This window comes from Geotrypetes seraphini, chromosome 4 (genome assembly GCF_902459505.1).
Source record: "Geotrypetes seraphini chromosome 4, aGeoSer1.1, whole genome shotgun sequence".
Taxonomy (NCBI): Eukaryota; Metazoa; Chordata; class Amphibia; order Gymnophiona; family Dermophiidae; genus Geotrypetes; species Geotrypetes seraphini.
The window spans coordinates 257,113,938-257,132,443 of NC_047087.1; the positions used below are offsets into that span (position 1 = coordinate 257,113,938).

The 18,506-nt window shown below is 39.7% G+C and overlaps 1 protein-coding gene across 5 annotated transcripts in view; it reads left to right on the forward strand.

Annotated features, from left to right (window-relative positions):
* KIF20B (kinesin family member 20B) overlaps positions 1-18,506 on the forward strand; it is a 237,092-nt gene that overhangs the window by 194,714 nt on the left and 23,872 nt on the right. For all 5 annotated transcript variants that reach the window (XM_033943513.1, XM_033943516.1, XM_033943517.1 and 2 more), the window contains exons 26-30: positions 1,117-1,272; positions 5,274-5,450; positions 5,587-5,736; positions 6,070-6,201; positions 6,753-6,956. In XM_033943513.1, the coding sequence (XP_033799404.1) occupies positions 1,117-1,272; positions 5,274-5,450; positions 5,587-5,736; positions 6,070-6,201; positions 6,753-6,956 (819 nt within the window). The remainder of the gene's footprint in view (positions 1-1,116; positions 1,273-5,273; positions 5,451-5,586; positions 5,737-6,069; positions 6,202-6,752; positions 6,957-18,506) is intronic.

An 18,506-nucleotide genomic window follows, 5' to 3' on the forward strand; every position in this document is an offset into this window, starting at 1 on the left:
TAGAATTCATATGTTTTCAGATGGACTCTATGGGTCACCAGGCCGCAAGGTGGTATAAATTAATAGCTGAATTTGTAAATGAAAAAACAAAACATGGTCTTAGAGATATTTGGAGCATTGAGATTAAGCACCAGATTACTGCATCTCAATGACCACGACTTTGGTCTTGGAGGTTAAGATGTACAGTGTCAGCATCTATGAGACAAACATGTTTTTTTCTTTTGCATAGAGCTTTTTGGACCCCTGTTCGCTTACAAAAATTAGATAGCTCTAGGTCTAATAGATGTTGGCACTGTCATCTTGAGGCTGGGACATTAGATCATTTATTATTCTATTGCCCATTCATATCATTATTCTGGAATTCAATTTGGCCTCAAATAAATAGGATGTTGGAAAACCCAGTAGCCTTGACTTATGATACTATCTTATTCGGCACAGCAATGAGAGCAAAGAGTCAAATTTCTTCAAACAATAACAAACTTTTATTTATACTGACTGGGGTAGCAGTACAACAAATTACATATAATTGGAAAAATTATGATAGGTTAAACTATAACTTCTGGTAGAATTCCGTATGCCATATATATAAAATGGAGCGTGCATTAGCAACACAGAGAGGTTATTTTGGCAAGTTTCAGAAGATCTGGGGACCATTAGCAGATTTCTGTAATGAATGAAATCATTTTCCCATAATAAAAATCTTATTAAGAAGGGAGGGGGATGGGATTCATTTTATTTAATTTATCTCATAAAATATTTGTCATTATTTTTATTATAATTGTTATGTGTATTGGGAGGGGAGGGAAAAGAAGGGTTTAAATTTTAACAACAATTATTATACATATTAGGTAATACAGATAATTTAGGTATTGTTTATAAATACAGAATAATATATTGTATTTACAGTGATACATGAAAGGAATTCAAGTGTATGTTTTATGTGATCTTTTAAAATTTCTATGTTACACTTGTTGATATATGAAAATGAATAAAAAATTTAAAACAGAAAAAAAAAAACTTGGGTTCGGTATTTTAGCTTTCTTTATCTTGCACCTTATTTTAAAATATGCCAGCTTTGTTTATTTCAGATTTTTAATGTTTCTATTAAATTCATAGGAATGTGAAGAAAAATATAGTACTGACAGAAAAAAATGGTTGGAGGAAAAAATGATACTCATAACTCAAGCAAAAGAGGCCGAACAGCAGCGTAACAAAGAGATGCGAAAATATGTTGAAGACCGAGAGCGTCACACAAAGCTACAGACAGAAGTGGTAGGTAGAACATTCCCCACTGACTAGCTTTTCTCCTTTCTGCAGCATTGACTTATATTGCTTATGGGAAGACCAGGAGATAAATCTAGTCTTGTACTCTTTTTAACCATAGATCTACTAATATGGCAAACAACCTTATTTTGACTAAAAATAAACCTTCATGACCCTGATGCTGCTGGATAGTGGTGTGTAGTTAATCACTAGGTGGATAGCTCATTCTTTTCTGATACAGATTCAGTAGTGTGTGTGTGAGATAAAAACGAGCTATAGCTATGTTCTGAAGTTCAGTGCACGGTTTAATATATGTATAAAACGATTTGTTCCCAATGCTGTAACCAAATTAAATGCAAATAATTTACAAGCAACACAGAGTGCAAACCATGGAGATATGCACGCACAGGTATATTCTTATTCTGAATCTGTGAAAACCTACAGATGGCGATTATATATTGCAATTTGCAGAAAGGATATTTTACTTTATTTTATTTATTTATTCAATTCTCTATACCGTTCTCCCAGGGGAGCTCAGAACGGTTTACATGCATTTATTCAGGTACTCAAGCAGTTTTCTCTCTCTGTCCCGGCAGGCTCACAATCTATCTAATGTATCTGGGGCAATGGGAGGATTAAGTGACTTGCCCGGGGTCATAAGGAGCAGCGTGGGTTTGAACCCACAACCCCAGGGTGCTGAGGCTGTAGCTTTAACCACTGCGCCACAGTATCATAGACAGGTTTTGTCTGCTTCTGTTCACTTTGGGGTTCATTGAAAGATATAGTCTGACCTGGTGTGCCTAAATGTGTGTATGTAGATTATACATGACTTTTAGGCACACCTGGTCAAATTGTTTTCAGATCTTAATCTAGCAAAAATGGAAAAAATAAGTCTAGAATTTCTAGACTAAGTTTTAATGTTAAAAGAAAATACAGCCTTTGACCTCATTTGGAATACTGAAGGTGCTGTTTCCAGAACTGTATTCAAAAGCATATAAACAGAATGGAGGCATTCCAGCGAGCAGCTACTAAAATGATTAGTGGTCTTGATCATAAAGCCTTGCTTTAACCCTTTCAGGACCATAAGGATCGTAGGCCAATTTTTGTGGTTTTGACGACATTTTTATGGTAAAAAGGGCTTGCAGATGCCAAAAAATTGATTTTTTTTGTGAAATATCATTATTTTTTTTTTAAAAAATCAAACTTCTGGCTTATGGACAGTGTGGCAAGTGAATCTTCTCGTCAATCTGGCAATGACGCTAATGAATGAATGTCGGAACCAGTTTGTTTACATAAAGGCAGTATCATATGGAATCCGTACATATCAAATTTAGAACTGTAGACTATCCCAATCAAAATTTATAGGATTTTAAAGTTATGGGACAAACATGTCCCTTGGTCCTGAAAGGGTTAAGGACAAAATTCTTTACTTCACTAGGATCTTAGTGGAAGAGAGGCAAGGGAGAGAGACATTTAAATACCTTCCCATGGTATAAATGCATTTGAAAAGAAGCTAATCTTAGATTAAAGGGATAGGATACAGGGTGTACACTGAGGAATAATCTAAGGAAATATTTCTGTACAAAAAGGGTGGTGGATGAATAGAACAGCCTCCTAGTGGATGTGGTAGAGATGAGAATTGCATCTGAATTCAAGAAAGTATGGGATGAGCACAGGGGAAAGGATTTAAGATTTACCCCCTCTTCTACAAAGCCGCGCAGCCACAGTCCCGAAGCCCTTTAAATCTCTATGGGCTTCGGGGCTTTTACTGTGCGGCTTTGTAGAAGAGGAGGTTAGTTTTTACCTTCAGTTGCAGTGCAAAAAGCACACGAGTCCTGAACCTGTGGTTAGTGCATCATCTAAATTTTCAAATCCACCTCCCTTTATCACCGGGCTCTGCTCCCTCCTCATTTTTTTTCTTTCTACAAGCAAGTTCAGAAGGTCTTTTCATCTGGACAGCGCTGCCTGAGAGAAGCTGCAGAGTCAGTGTTCTGAGATCTCTAGCTGAGCGGGCCTCCCTTGCTGCTGGGCAACTGTCTGATCAGCATGCCTAACTCTTGGATCGGCTTGGGGTTCGGCTCCTGGAAGTCTGCTTACCGAGTTTTAAATGAAGCATATGAGCACAGGCTGAATTTGGGCTTCAAGCTAGTCGGGTGCCAGCTGTGTGTCGTCCTCCTCTCTCCCCTCCCCCCCCATGAAGAATTGTGGAGACTGGTGGGGTAGAGGGTTTCAGGCTGTTTCAGCCTTTGTAAAAGGCAGCCAGAAGAAGCAAGCCCCTGGAGATCCTGTTTGCTTATCTGAGGCAAGAAAGCTTTTTCTTCAGTCAGCTACAGTGAGAGCTGATGCAGACATCGGAGTGGAATTGATTTGGGTTTTTTAAAGAGTTTCTGGGGGTCCCCATCCTCTAAAATCCAGTTTTTGACTTTTTTGCCTATTTTTGGGTCAAAAATGCTGCCGTGGCAGCCATCTTAGATTTCCTAATTTTATTTTAAATGCCTCCCCCTTGCCTCAAAACATCTAGTTTGGGTCTGGAAATAGAATGGATTCCACAAGTGGTTTAACCACTGTATTTTGTCAATTTTGCACTGGATGGGTGACTGAGAAGCACCCGTGCACCATGTGGGAGTGTTGTGCTTGAGTAACCCCCTCCCCCATAGTATCCTCTAGAGTGCAGAAGACTTGAAAAGTGGGACATAAATCCTTCCTAGAGCTCTCCCCTGGTGATCAGTCTCTGCTAGCAAAGAGAAAATGTGCAGAGTCCACTGCATCAGGAAAGTGCATAGAGGGAATCCCCCCAGCGACTCAGGTCAGGTTTTTGACACTGATTTTGTGGCTATCATGTTTGATGCCTATGTAAAGTATAGAAAAAACTGGTAGAACCCTGTATATAACTCTCAAAGAAGGCAATAATAATAATAAGTGAGACACCTCAATATGGGCCTAAATTTAAACATTTATAGCTTTCATGGCCCTGGGCAGAAAACTCATAGATGATTAGCACCAGTTTTAATAAAACCTAAATAAGTTCTGCCCCATACATCATTTGATCTCAATAATAAATACTGAATTAGTTGATTGGATAAACACTCAGTGAAAAACTTTGAGAGGAAGATAGAGGGACAAAAAAGCGGATAAAAAAGCCCTGTCCTCTTGAAATTATCAAGTGCAAAGTGCAATAAATCAGTTCATGAGTACATCCCAATGCATAAAAATCACAGATCACAATTCATATAATTGTTCGTGAAACTTAGCTAGTAAAAATTGTTTTATGGGTAAATTCATAGGTAAATTCCAACGCATGAAAGTCATAAATCAGAATTCCAGATAAGTCCAATGAATTGATGGCAATTATGTTTTTCATTATAGTGCTGCTTGATTGCTTTTGTACAAACTGAGGGAGCAGTAGCAGCTCCCAGGGAAGAAGGTGGAGTTGAAAACATGATTGACAGTTTTCTGCAAGCAATTTGTGGGTTCAAATACCAGACCCTACATTTCAGGACCACTAGATGTCTACAAGAAAGATTATTGAGATAAGAACCTAAGGGCTCCTTTTACTAATATGCGCTAGTATGTTTAGAGCGCACTAACCACGTGTGAAACAAAAAATACTAACACAAGTCTATGGAGGCATTAGCGTTTAGCGCGTGTGGTATTGTAGCACGCGCTAAGCGCACACTAAAACCGCTAGCGCACCTTAGTAAAAGAAGCCCTAAATCTTTCTTTCTATGCAAGGTACCGCTTTGGTTGGTGAAATGGATTTTTTTTTTTTAAACCATAAAGGTTAGTATTGTATGTATCATTTGAAAGATAACACCCTAAACTTTGAAATGATATATATTACATATGTCCAAGGGATTGAACAGTATTTTTCCTGATTTGATTCTGATGGAACATTTTTCTGTTGTTAGAACTGTAATTTGAAGCCATTATAGATCTGTAGGTATTGGATAAGCCATTTTAACTTTGCCTTTCAAACTATTTTCCTTTATATAAATTTTTGTTGTTTGTAGGAGGCAGCTTCTGCCCAGCTGTTGGCAAAGGATAGAGACCTTCAGAAGTGGCGTGAAGAGCGAGATCAACTAGTGGCAGCCTTAGAAGTGCAGCTGAAAACTTTGCTGTCAAGCAACAAGGAGAAGGATGAAGAAATTGAAAAGCTAAGAGTGAGCCTGGCAGAGGGCACAGAAAAGGTCTGTTTATTTCAGCTGTATTACTGGAGTTGTGAGTAGAAGCAGTAATGTTAGTTTTTATTTTTCTTACTTTTTTAAACATATTTAAAAGAATTTTTCACATATTTGACATTTCTCAGTATTATATATTTAACAGGAAAAGCAAACTGAGCTAAGGATCCAAATGATGGAGAGAAATGAAGTCATTAAAGAGCTAAAACAGTTTTCTGATGAAGAATCATTTAAGGCAGTACAGGCTGTTGGCCCTAGTGTGACTGAAACTGAAGATTATGCTTTAATGCAACAGGTGACACAATTTCTCAGTGTGGATTTTATTACAGAGTAAATATATTTATATTTATTAAAACTTGATATACTGCCATTTCTGAAGCACAGGGCATGGTGGTTTACAATAAAATAATCAAAATAAACACTAAAAGGGGAAAATGGGAACTTCAGTACTGATACTAGCACACAGAGCATAGAACAAATATAGACTTGGGATCCCTTTATCCTGTTCTATCACTGATTTGAAAATTGTGTACAAACTGAGTTCCTAAAGCTCTCCTGTGCTTAGATGCATAATGATCATTGAACTTATTTTGCAGAACCTTTTACTATGCCCTTTCATATTTTTCAGCCAGTGGAAGTGGAAACAGTGAGCAATGATGCTGCAGAGCAGAGTTTGCAGTTAAACAGCAAGCACTCAAAAGAAACTGAAGCAGCTTCCCAGTGTTCTTCCAGTAATGTATCATCTGGAAATGAATCTGAGGTTGGTATATAAATTGGATAAGTATTGAATAACAAAAACATTGTTCTTTGTCACCTCTCCAGACCAGTACAGGCTTCATGCTTGCTTTTCCTGAGATAGTACACAGTTACTTACCTGTAACAGATACTATTCAGGGACAGCAGACAGGTATTCTCACAACCCCCTCTCCTCCTCTAGTTGACTTCTTAGTTTTTTTGGGTTGGTTGTTTTTTTGTTTTTTTTTTTTTACTGAATTGATGGTCCCACGAACCAATGTTAAGCTAGGCACCGGTGCATGCACAGTATAGGCAGTCTCGAGACTTTTGAAGAAGTTTAAAGTGACAGTACACTTTTGCACTGTCTGTACCGGGCTCTATGGATGACATCACCCATCTGTGAGAATATCTGCTTGCTGTCCCTGGATAACAACTGTTAGTTCCATATAAGAGTAAAAATGCTTAATTAACAAAAGTTTAGCATATCCCATCAGTGTGATCGTTGCAATGTTTAATTTACTGGAACAGCCATTCTAAATTACCTTTTCTCTAACCTGGCCCTTTTGTAACTCTCAGGGTCATTCTGAGACAGTACTGGATTCTTCAGAAATGTCCAATGAAAGTCAGAAAGTAAGCAGATTTCCCAAACCAGAGCTAGAGATTCATTTCACGCCCCTTCAACCTAACAAAATAGCAGTGAAGCATCAAGGCAGTGCTTTACCTGTAATGGTCAAAATATCCAGGACAGCCAAAAAAAGAAAGAGTTCAGAGATTGAAGAGGTAAGAGTGAGCTTTTGCTTGCTTATTTCTTTTTTAAGTGTGGCTTTTGTTGCTTGCTTGTTCTGTTGTCAAATATTGATTTAAAATTTTCCTCCATTTGCAATATTTTTCAAAACATGCTTTCATAATACGCTGTGAGCTTTGCATCACATGTAGGTTTGGTAATTTGTCTATTATGGGTAATTTTCTTTCTGTTTTATGAAATGAGTTGCTGAAATCTGTGGGTTCCTGTGAAAAGTATAGCAAGAGACTGAAGGCCAAGATGGGGGAGATAAAAGCTGTCATGTGGTGTGGCTATATTCACCTCAACCCCTTCCCAAACTAGTTTACCCCCTCATACTGGTCAGGCTGCACGATGACTAGAAAAGATGCAGCACGCCAGGCTCTTCTGCAGAATTCACCTCTAAGATAACCAAAGGGACAGTATTACATAGAGAAGTTTTACCAGGCTCATGAAGTATAATATTGGTCTTTTGATTTCTGTCTAACACACTTTCAACAAATGCATCTTGAACCTAATTATTTGGGTTCTACTCACTTTTTTCATCAGTAGCTCAGGGCTATAGGTTGTATTCTATAGTTTCATTTCAAGTATTAGTTTTTAGATTACCTATCAGGATAATTCTAGCTGTGCATAATACAAACCATAAATCATCAATACTTCTAGTGCTATAGACACATCATTCTGGAACTGGTGGGTAGTGACCATTGCTATGATATAATTGGACAGGAGACTATGGGAGACTTTCACAGGTTGTGAGACCTAGTTTCCTGCAATTTGCTGATGGGAAACTATTGGAGTTGGAAGACCTCGTTTCAGCATTTTGCTGAAGTCACAGGGCATGAACAGACTTTTAGTACAGATGCTACTGTGTGGCCCAAATGTGTGTTGGTTTCATTTTCCTGCAGAACAATGGAGGTGTCGAAGACAGAAGTTGCTACAAATTGTGCCGTCGGTAGTACACTTCAAATATGGGCATATAGGCTTCAGGAACCAAAAGAACTGATAACACAATGCCTAGCTATGCCAAGCCCACAGGTGGGGACTAGCTGATGTACTGAATGTACCTGTGTGAAGAATGGAAGATACGAGAAGAAGAAAGTTCCAGAAGCTATGCCTGTCCAGGGCCCCCCAGGGAAGAATGAAGGTGTGGACTAGAGGAGGGTTAGATAACATGTGTGCTCCTATAGGGATTGTACATGGACAGAGCCAGGGGAGGGTCTTGCAGACCTAAGAAACTTGTGAAAGGTGTGGTCAGAGAAACTTTAACATACATACAGAACTGCTGGCAATCTGTTTGTATCAATCTCCATTGTTTAGCCATACTTATTGCTCTGATTTACTAATTTACCTTTTTTATACATATGCTGACTTTTATTCCTGATTTTCTTTTTCTAATAAACCGAGTGATTTGTTTTGGCTACACACTGAGCGTTGGTCTGGTCATTTCCCTTAGAGCAGAGTTGTCAAAGTCCCTCCTCGAGGGCCGCAATCCAGTTGGGTTTTCAGGATTTCCCCAATGAATATGCATGAGATCTATTTGCATGCACTGTTTCTATTGTATGCTAATAGATCTCATGCATATTCATTGAGGAAATCCTGAAAACTCGAATGGATTGCGGCCCTCGAGGAGGGACTTTGACACCCCTGCCTTACAGGGAACCATAGAGGAGCTAAGCAGCGGCTTCTCACCATCTAATCGCAAGATCTGATGTAGAGAGCCTCATTAACAATTTTTGTGCTCTGCCTCCCTTCACTATGGGCTATTCTACAAATCCTCAGTTTTAGGCCCAAATGCTCAAAGATCACCGTTAAAATCCTGTGGGTCATTGTGGGGCCAGTAAATGTCCAATTTGAAAATGGTGATTGATGTTCAAACAATTTCACATTCAAATGGCTCTAGCAGAGATCCACCATAATCCCATCTGATCAGTCATTGGAAAATGACTGACACGTATGCAGAACTGGCATGGGAAGCCCTGAAGCAGCCTCCAAACTTTAAAAAAGAAAAATCAGTAGGAGGGAAGCCCACCCCCTCTTGCCTTGGCATAACTGGAAACCACACACACCACAACCTGACCCTTCCCCATACCTTATTCAGATGACAGCAGGAGGGATGCCCACTCCCTCCTGTCAGCAGACCTTCCCCTTCTTAATGCCTCCTTGGATATACTGGGAGGGGCCTAAGGCTCTGATTGACCCAGGCAACTGAGGCCACTTCCAAGCATGGAAGATATTCCAACATTGGTGTTCTCAGGAGTGTATGGAGCTGTTTTCTGTCGTGTTGGCTTTCCTTCAAGCTGGCCTTGACAAAGGGCTTACTGTGGCTTCCTTTCGGATTCAAATCGCAGGGCTCTTGTTTCAAGGCCCAAGACTGCAAATCTACTCTGCCTTCTCATCTGGACATAGCCAGATTTCTGAAGAGTGCTCTCTGCATCAGACCACTGGTCAAGACCTCATTTCCTTCCTGGGATCTCAACATGGTTCTGTGAGTCTCACCAAAGCTCTGTTCAAACCACTGGAATAAGCGCCTCTACTGGTTTTAACAATCAAGGCTGTTTTTCTGGTGGCTGTGACGTCGGAGCGAGATGAGTCTCAGAGCTTCAGGCTCTTTCTTGTAGAGAGCTTTTCTTTAAAACCTTGGACATTGGCGTTTCTCTTTTTTTTTATTTTTTTTATTTATCAGATTTTTAAACATCATTTATACAAATAATAAAGAAAGGAAATTTACAAAAACAAGATAAAGAAAAGTAATTATAACTCATAAGGTTATTACAATAGATTCCTCAAGCCCACATATTTTTTTTTTCCCATTATTTTTTATTTTCAAATTTTACATAAAGTGTACAAAATATTAAAATACATTTGATAAATACATAGTATCACTTTTATATCTAATACATTATATATCTAAGTTTGATTTTCCCCCTCCACCCTCCCTTTTATTAATTTAATATAATATTTTTAATTTTCAAATTTTACATAAAATGTACAAAATATTAAATTGCAATTGATAAATACACAATATCATTTTTATATCTAATATTACAATATTACAAGGTTATTACAATAGATTCCTCAAGCCCACATAAATTGAGAGAGTACAAACAGGCTTTAAACTAATCAGAAACAATCAAATATAATCATGATCAAATGATCAAACAAAATGGTGCCTTGATACTTTCAAAACTCCAAATATTAAAAATAATTTATACGAATGGTAAAAACATTGTATAGCTTCCCGATTGCAAGACTAAATATTAATAATAAGATATCTGATGGTTTTCAATTGCAGAGGGGAGTTAGACAAGGTTGTCCTTTATCTCCTTTGTTATTTGATGTTGTATTAGAACCCTTATTGTTAGCAATACAGCAAAAGAGGGAGATACAAGGTATTCCATATTCAGATATGGAATATAAAATTTCGGCTTATGCTGACGATATTTTACTTTATTTGAGAAATCCAGAGTCAACCTTAACTTCTTTATTGGAATTAATTGATAAGTTTGGTAAATTTTCAGGTTATAAAATTAATTGGAATAAATCTGAAATTATACCCTTGAATGTTCATTGTGTAAAAGGATTATTTGATACTTTTCCATTCATATGGAAAGAAGAAGGATTTAAATATCTTGGCATTCAAGTTAAAAATACAATTGAAGATACTGTAAAAGAGAATGAAAAATATGTATTAAAAAAAGTTACGGAATTATGTGAGCAATGGAACCCATTACATATTTCTTGGTGGGGAAGAGTTCAAACTATTAAAATGATGATGTTACCTGTAGTTTGCTACCAAATGAGTATGATACCTATTTATTTTCAGGGGTCCTTTTATAAAAAGCTCAATAGCATTTTAACAAAATTTCTTTGGCTTGGTAAAACACCTAGAATAGCTTTAGTAACTTTGCAAAAATCAATTAAGGAGGGAGGGGTAAATTTTCCAAATTTCTATAGGTACCATCAAGCCTATATTCTACGTCAGGGTATGTATTGGATCCTCCCAGAACTTATGGATAATGCACCGGATTGGTTATATTTAGAATGGTGCCTTATGTTTCCCCTAAATTTAGTTCATCTACCAAGTATTAACATACCTAGAAGATACAGAGAAAATAAAATATTAATGGATACTTGGAAAACGTTGAGATTTATTGATAAATTAACACCTATCCCAATAAACAAATCAACTAATCAATCTATATGGATAAACTCCAAGATCAAAATTGGCGGAGCTCAAATCCTTTGGAAGAACTGGATTATTGCAGGCATTAGATCTATAGACGATGTTATTTCAGAAGGTAAACTGCTGGATTTTTCACAATTGCAACATAGATTTGGTCTTAATAAAACACAAAGTTTTAAATGGTTGCAGTTGAAGCAGGCCATTCAGGTTGGGTTCCCTGAGTGGAAAACATTAAATAATCAATATAGTTTAAAGTTCTTATGTTTTCAAGCAGACTTCCTAGGACATCAAGCCGCATTGTGGTATAAATTAATATCTGGATATTTAAATAAAAAACCAAAAAATGGTCTAAGAGATATTTGGAGCATTGAGATTAAGCATCAAATTAATGCATCTCAATGGCCACTAATTTGGTCTTGGAGAATGAAATGTACAGTGTCAGCATCTATGAGACAAACTTGGTTCTTTTTATTACATAGAGCTTTTTGGACCCCTACACGTTTGCAAAAATTAGACAGTTCTAAGTCCAATAAATGCTGGCACTGTAATCTAGAACCAGGGACATTAGATCATTTATTGTATCATTGTCCCTATATTAAAACTTTTTGGAATTCAATTTGGCCACAAATTAATAAATTGATGGAAAATCATATTGCAATATCATATGATACAATATTATTTGGAATGATGATGAGAAAAAAAAGTCAAATTTCACCAGAAAATAACAAGCTTTTATTAATTATGACAGGGGTTGCCATTCAGCATATAACTAACAACTGGAAGAATTATAACAACCTAAATTATACATTTTGGTGGAATACAATATGTCATATATTTAAAATGGAAAGAACAATAGCAATACAAAGGGGGACATATACTAAATTTATAAAATATGGGGGCCATTGACAAAATACTGTAATGAATAAATAATAGGATTTTTCTTCTTTTCTTCTTTTCTTCTTTTAAGGATCTTTTTTTTATGACACACATAGAGGGGGGGTAAGGAAAATAATTTCTATATAATATGTTATAATATATTATACAATATGTAATGTATGATTGAAAAATAATAGAAGGGTGGGGGGAGGGAGAGGGGATAAAATTTATTTAGAACATAATATATTAGATATAAAAATGTTATTGAATATTCATCAATTGTATTCTAACATGTTGTACACTTTCTGTAAAATTTGAAAATTAAAAATATTATATTAAAGTAATAAAAGGATGGGGGGAGGGTGAGGGGGAAAATTAAATTTAGATATATAATGTATTAGATATAAAAGTGATACTATGTATTTATCAATTGTATTTTAATATTTTGTACACTTTATGTAAAATTTGAAAATAAAAAATAATGAAAAAAAAAAAAAAAAACTCCAAATATTAATTACGTGGTACCAGAAGAAGAACTAACTTCATGATGTTGCAAAAATTGTTCTAACTGAATAGAGTCCCAATAAACATAATCATTTTCTTCAAATTTAATCAAGCATTTGTAAGGAAATTTTAAGTAAAAAGTGGCACCCAAAGCCAACACCCTAGATTTCAAAGCCAGAAAAGATTTTCTTCTTAATTGTGTTGCTTTGGCCACATCTGGAAATATCAATACGTTATCTCCACAGAATTTAACTTGCTTATTTTGAAAATAAGCTTTCATTATTAAGGATTTATCTATCTCTCTTGTACACGTTATTAGGAGTGTAGATCTAGTTAGAATTATATCTTGTGAATCCTCCAAAAATCCTGTTAAATCAAAATCAATTTGTTCCAACTGATCTACACCCGATTCTATGGAAACTTTCTTCCTCTGAGGAATATAGTATAAATTTGTTAAAGGCAAATTATCTACGTCAGTCACCCCCAAAACTTCTTTAAAATATTTCTTAACCAATATTTCTGGAGACAACAAATGAGTTTTGGGGAAATTGACTAGACGTAAATTTTTTGCTCTCTGCAAATTTTCCATTTTTTCAAATTTCATATGAGTGATATGAAAATCCTTAACTGCTGTTGAGGAAACTGCTTGTAATGTAACCACTTGAGACTCTGTTGTTTTAATCAATTTTTCCATAATCTTTAAATTAGAATCAACATTTACAAACTTATCAATCACTTCCTGTGAAAACTTAAGATTCTGTGTTACCACGGACTTTAATAACCCCTCCATTCGAGTGTTAATTTGCCATAAATCTTTCAAGGTAACTTCCTGAGGTTCAGCCTGGGGCTCTCTAGCAAATAAAGCCTCATCTTGAAAAGATAAGGCTTTTGGCATCACCCCATAAACTAATAAGGGTGACCTCTGTTGCTCAGAGAGTCCCTCCGGCTGAGAACTGGAGCCAGATTTGGGCTCCAAAACTTCCGGAATATTTGGTGGAGGTGGTGGAGTTCTACCTGGAGGACTAAGAGATGCCCCTGAAAGCGAGTCCGCTCCTTGACTATGGCTTAATGCACTAGATGAAATAAAATGCCTATCTATGGGGCCTAACAAAATAGGTGTAGATACCTTAGCTTTCCCTTTTCTCTTCCCCATATTACATTCATACATACAGTTCTCCCGTCTCTCCCAGTGTCTCCAAGGGGCAGATCGTGCCCCTTAGGGCATGCCCCTTTGGCCACGCCCTGCGGCCACGCGCCGCAGTCGCGGCGTCCCTTTGAACCGCGGGAAGAGGACCCGCGTGACGTCAGGGGTCAGCCTCTGCGGTTGCCTGCAGGGGTTCGGCTCCCAACGCTCCGGCTTAAGATGTTAAAAAGCGCTGCAGTCTGGGGCAGAATAGTTCAGCAGATAGTAACACCTCAAATGCCTGTAACTCTCCAGTCTCCTGCAGTCGCGGCGTCCCTTTGAACCGCGGGAAGAGGACCCGCGTGATGTCAGCGGTCAGCCTCTGCGGTTGCCTGCAGGGGTTCGGCTCCCAACGCTCCGGCTTAAGATGTTAAAAAGTGCTGCAGTCTGGGGCAGAATAGTTCAGCAGATAGTAACACCTCAAATGCCTGTAACTCTCCAGTCTCCTGCAGTCGCGGCGTCCCTTTGAACCGCGGGAAGAGGACCCGCGTGACGTCAGGGGTCAGCCTATGCAGTTGCCTGCAGGGGTTCGGCTCCCAACGCTCCGGCTTAAGATGTTAAAAAGCGCTGCAGTCTGGGGCAGAATAGTTCAGCAGATAGTAACACCTCAAATGCCTGTAACTCTCCAGTCTCCTGCAGTTGCGGCGTCCCTTTGAACCGCGGGAAGAGGACCCGCGTGACGTCAGCGGTCAGCCTCTGCGGTTGCCTGCAGGGGTTCGGCTCCCAACGCTCCGGCTTAAGATGTTAAAAAGCGCTGCAGTCTGGGGCAGAATAGTTCAGCAGATAGTAACACCTCAAATGCCTGTAACTCTCCCGGCGTTTCTCTACGCACCGTCCCATCTTTTCTGCCAAAGGTAGTTTCGGCATTGCATATCAATCAGGAGATTTAATTGCCAGCATTCCAATCCACAAATTCTAAGAATCAGGACCATATGTTGAAGAAGTTAGATGTAAGAAGAGTACTTCTTCAGTACCTTGAGGCCACCAGTGAGTTTTGAATCTCTGACCATCTATTTGTACTGACTCATTCAGCTATGCGAGGCATGCCAGCCTCCAAGGCCATGATTTCCAGATGGATCTGTAAGGCCATTTCGTCAGCCTACATTATCAGTGGGAAATAGTCTTCTGTTTCCTTCAAGGCACTTTCAATAAGAAGTGTGGCTTCATCATGGGCAGAAGCTAGGACAGTCTCCCCAGAGATTTATAGAGTGACGACTTGTCCACTCTGAGTACATTTGCTAAATTTTATAGAGTGGATGTGGCAGCAAGAGAGGACTCTGCCTTTGGGACCTCTAGTTTACAGGTTGGCACAGTCAGCCAGTCCTAGATGTCTGGGACTGGTTTTGTATGTCCTGCTTGTCCAAAATGGTACACCTATTGCACTGGAAAAAGAGATACCTTGATAATAATTTTTCGAGTAGATAGGTATGTCATTCTGGACCCCTGCCCTGTCCTTCCTGTGCTTGATTTTGAGTGCAAATTAATTCAAAATGTGGCTCGATAGTAGACAAGCAAACACACATTCCATCATCCACCATTTGCAGTCTCTTTTTCTTTATTTAATTTCTGTCAGAGCTGAAAATCCAAGTTTGCAAAACTAAGAAAATTCAAACAGTAATAAAACCTTGATTGCTTTGTTGCTCAAGTTAAGATAACTGCTGCATAAAAAAATTAAAATAAAATTACTTGCTGTTAGTTTTCAAGGATCAATCACGTCAAAGAATGATGCTTGTCTGGGCAGTTGTATCCTTATTAACACAGATGCTCATAACATTGACACTCTTGCGTATACAACGTACATGTTATCTTAGATTCTAGTGTATACTTATGAAGAGAATTTTTAAAAATAAATTCTGGAATCTCTCGTGGCATTCCTTGAATCTCTTCGGGGCATACAGCTGTGCCATGGTACACAGTTTGAGAGACACAGGTCTAGTTGAAATAGCCTGTTTAAGGATAGTCTCAAGCCTCTAAAGCAGTGTATCGCAAACTGTGCTGCCATTGTGCCTTCTGAGATTTCTGGTGTGCCGCGACACACTGGCAAGGAGGAGAGTCGTCCAAGCCGGCTGCCTGCCTACAGAACGTGCCTTTTGCGGCAAGAGGCACGTCCTGTAGGAAGTTAGCCAGCATGGACGACTCTCCTCCTGGCCGGCGTCTCTCCTCTTCTCCCTGCATCTCCCGGATCCCTGTAACGGCGGGGTCACGACAAGACGGGCCTCCATGCATGCACGTGACGTCATCACATTGACATCCGGGTGCCTTCTGGCCAGGGCATTGCATATAGTGTGCCGCCAGCTGGAAAGATTTGCGGGACACTGTTCTAAAGAATAACACAGGGAAATAGTTTGTCCCCATTCCTGCCCTGCAGTTAACCACAGGTATCTGCCTCCCTGTCATTTGTTCAAATCTATATCATGCATATTCATTGTGGATATCCTGAAACCTTGAGTGGTGGGGTTTTTCCAGGATAGATTTGGAAATCACTGATCTATATGTTGTCTCATGTCATTCTTTGCCAACAGAAGAAGCAGAGACCTATTTTGCATGCGTGCAACTTATAACTTATGTTACCTTGCAAGTGTATTCACAGCCTTGTACATTTCTGCTGTTTATAAAATAAATACAATCCAAAATGCATTAAAGTAGGAATTTGTTTCACTCTACAATACAATCTACACTTTCTATGTGGAAGGGTAATTAAAGAAATATTCAACAAATAATTAAGAATAAGAAATTGCAGTCTCAATTTCATGGGTTCATACCTTTTATCCTAGCAAATACAAATAGCAAATACAAATACAAATCGCCAGGCACACAGGAAATGCCAAAAGGAATGCCACCGGGAGGTTAGAAAAGCAAAAGAGAAATACGAAGAGGGGCTGGCCAAGGAGGCGAAAAACTTCAAGGCATTCTTCAGTTACGTTAAGGGGAAGCGACCAGCGAGAGAGGAGGTAGGGCCATTGGACGATGGGGACAGGAAGGGAGTGATTAAGGAGGATAAAGAGGTAGCTGAGAGGTTGAACACGTTCTTCTCGTCGGTTTTCACGAGCGAAGACACATCTAATATACCGGACTCAGAGGAGCTCATGAGTGGGGAACAGGCTGAAAAATTAGAGCACATAGAGGTAAGTAGGGAGAATGTCCTCAAACAGATAGACAGGTTAAAATGCGGCAAATCACCGGGCCCGGACGGGATCCACCCAAGGGTTCTGAAAGAACTAAGACAGGAAATAGCGGGCACAATCCAACATGTTTGCAACCTATCCTTGAAAACTGGTGAGGTGCCAGAGGACTGGAAATTGGCAAATGTCACACCGATCTTCAAGAAGGGATCGAGGGGTGACCCCGGGAACTACAGGCCGGTGAGCCTGACTTCAATAATAGGGAAGATGGTGGAAGCTATGATCAAGGACGGCATTTGCGAGCACATCGAGAGGAATGGCCTACTGAGAACAAGCCAGCACGGATTCTGTAAGGGAAGGTCGTGCCTAACGAACCTTCTGCACTTCTTTGAGGGAATAAGCAGTCGGATGGACAATGGGGAGCCCATAGACATCATTTACCTCGACTTTCAAAAGGCTTTCGACAAGGTGCCACATGAAAGGCTACTTAAGAAACTGTGGAGCCACGGGGTGGGAGGGGATGTGCACAGATGGATCAAGCACTGGCTGTCGGGTAGACTGCAGAGGGTTGGAGTAAAGGGTCAATATTCTGACTGGCGGGGAGTCACGAGCGGTGTGCCACAGGGATCGGTGCTGGGGCCTTTACTCTTTAACATATTCATCAATGACCTGGAAAAGGAGGCAAAGTGTGAGGTTATAAAATTCGCAGACGATACCAAAATGTGCGGCAGAGTTAGGACCAGAGAGGAGTGTGAGGACCTACAAAGGGACCTGGACAAGCTGGAAGACTGGGCAAACAAATGGCAAATGCGCTTCAACGTGGACAAATGCAAGGTCATGCATATAGGGAAAAAGAACCCGTTGTTCAGCTACAAATTAGGGGGGGTATTGTTGGGAGACAGCAGACTCGAGAGAGACTTGGGTGTGCTGGTGGATGCATCACTGAAGCCATCTGCACAGTGCGCAGCAGCCTCGAAAAAAGCCAACAGGATGCTGGGCATCATAAAGAAGGGCATAACAACCAGAACACGGGAAGTCATCATGCCATTGTATCGAGCGATGGTGCGTCCGCATCTGGAATACTGCGTTCAGTATTGGTCGCCGCACCTCAAGAAGGACATGGCAGTACTTGAGAGAGTCCAAAGGAGAGCAACAAAAATGGTAAAAGGGCTGGAACACTGCTCATACGCCGAGAGGCTGGATAGGCTGGGGCTCTTCTCCCTGGAGAAAAGGAGACTCAGGGGAGATATGATAGAGACCTTCAAGATCATGAGGGGCATAGAGAGGGTGGATAGGGACAGATTCTTCAGACTGAAGGGGACAGCAAATACGAGGGGGCATTCTGAGAAACTGAAGGGAGACAGGTTCAAAACAAATGCAAGGAAGTTCTTTTTCACCCAAAGGGTCGTGGACACTTGGAATGCTCTACCGGAGGAAGTGATCAGGCAGAGTACGGTACAGGGATTCAAGCAGGGATTGGATGGATTCCTGAGGGATAGAGGGATCGTGGGGGTCGTGCATGTGCAAGACCGGAGGGCTAGGACTTCGATAGGAGGGCAGAACTTAAATGGGAAACCAAGGTGGCAGGGGAGCCCCTTCTGATGATTCAGACAGGCCTTGACCTGTTTTTGGCCACCGCGGGAGCGGACTGCTGGGCAGGATGGACCTGTGGTCTGAC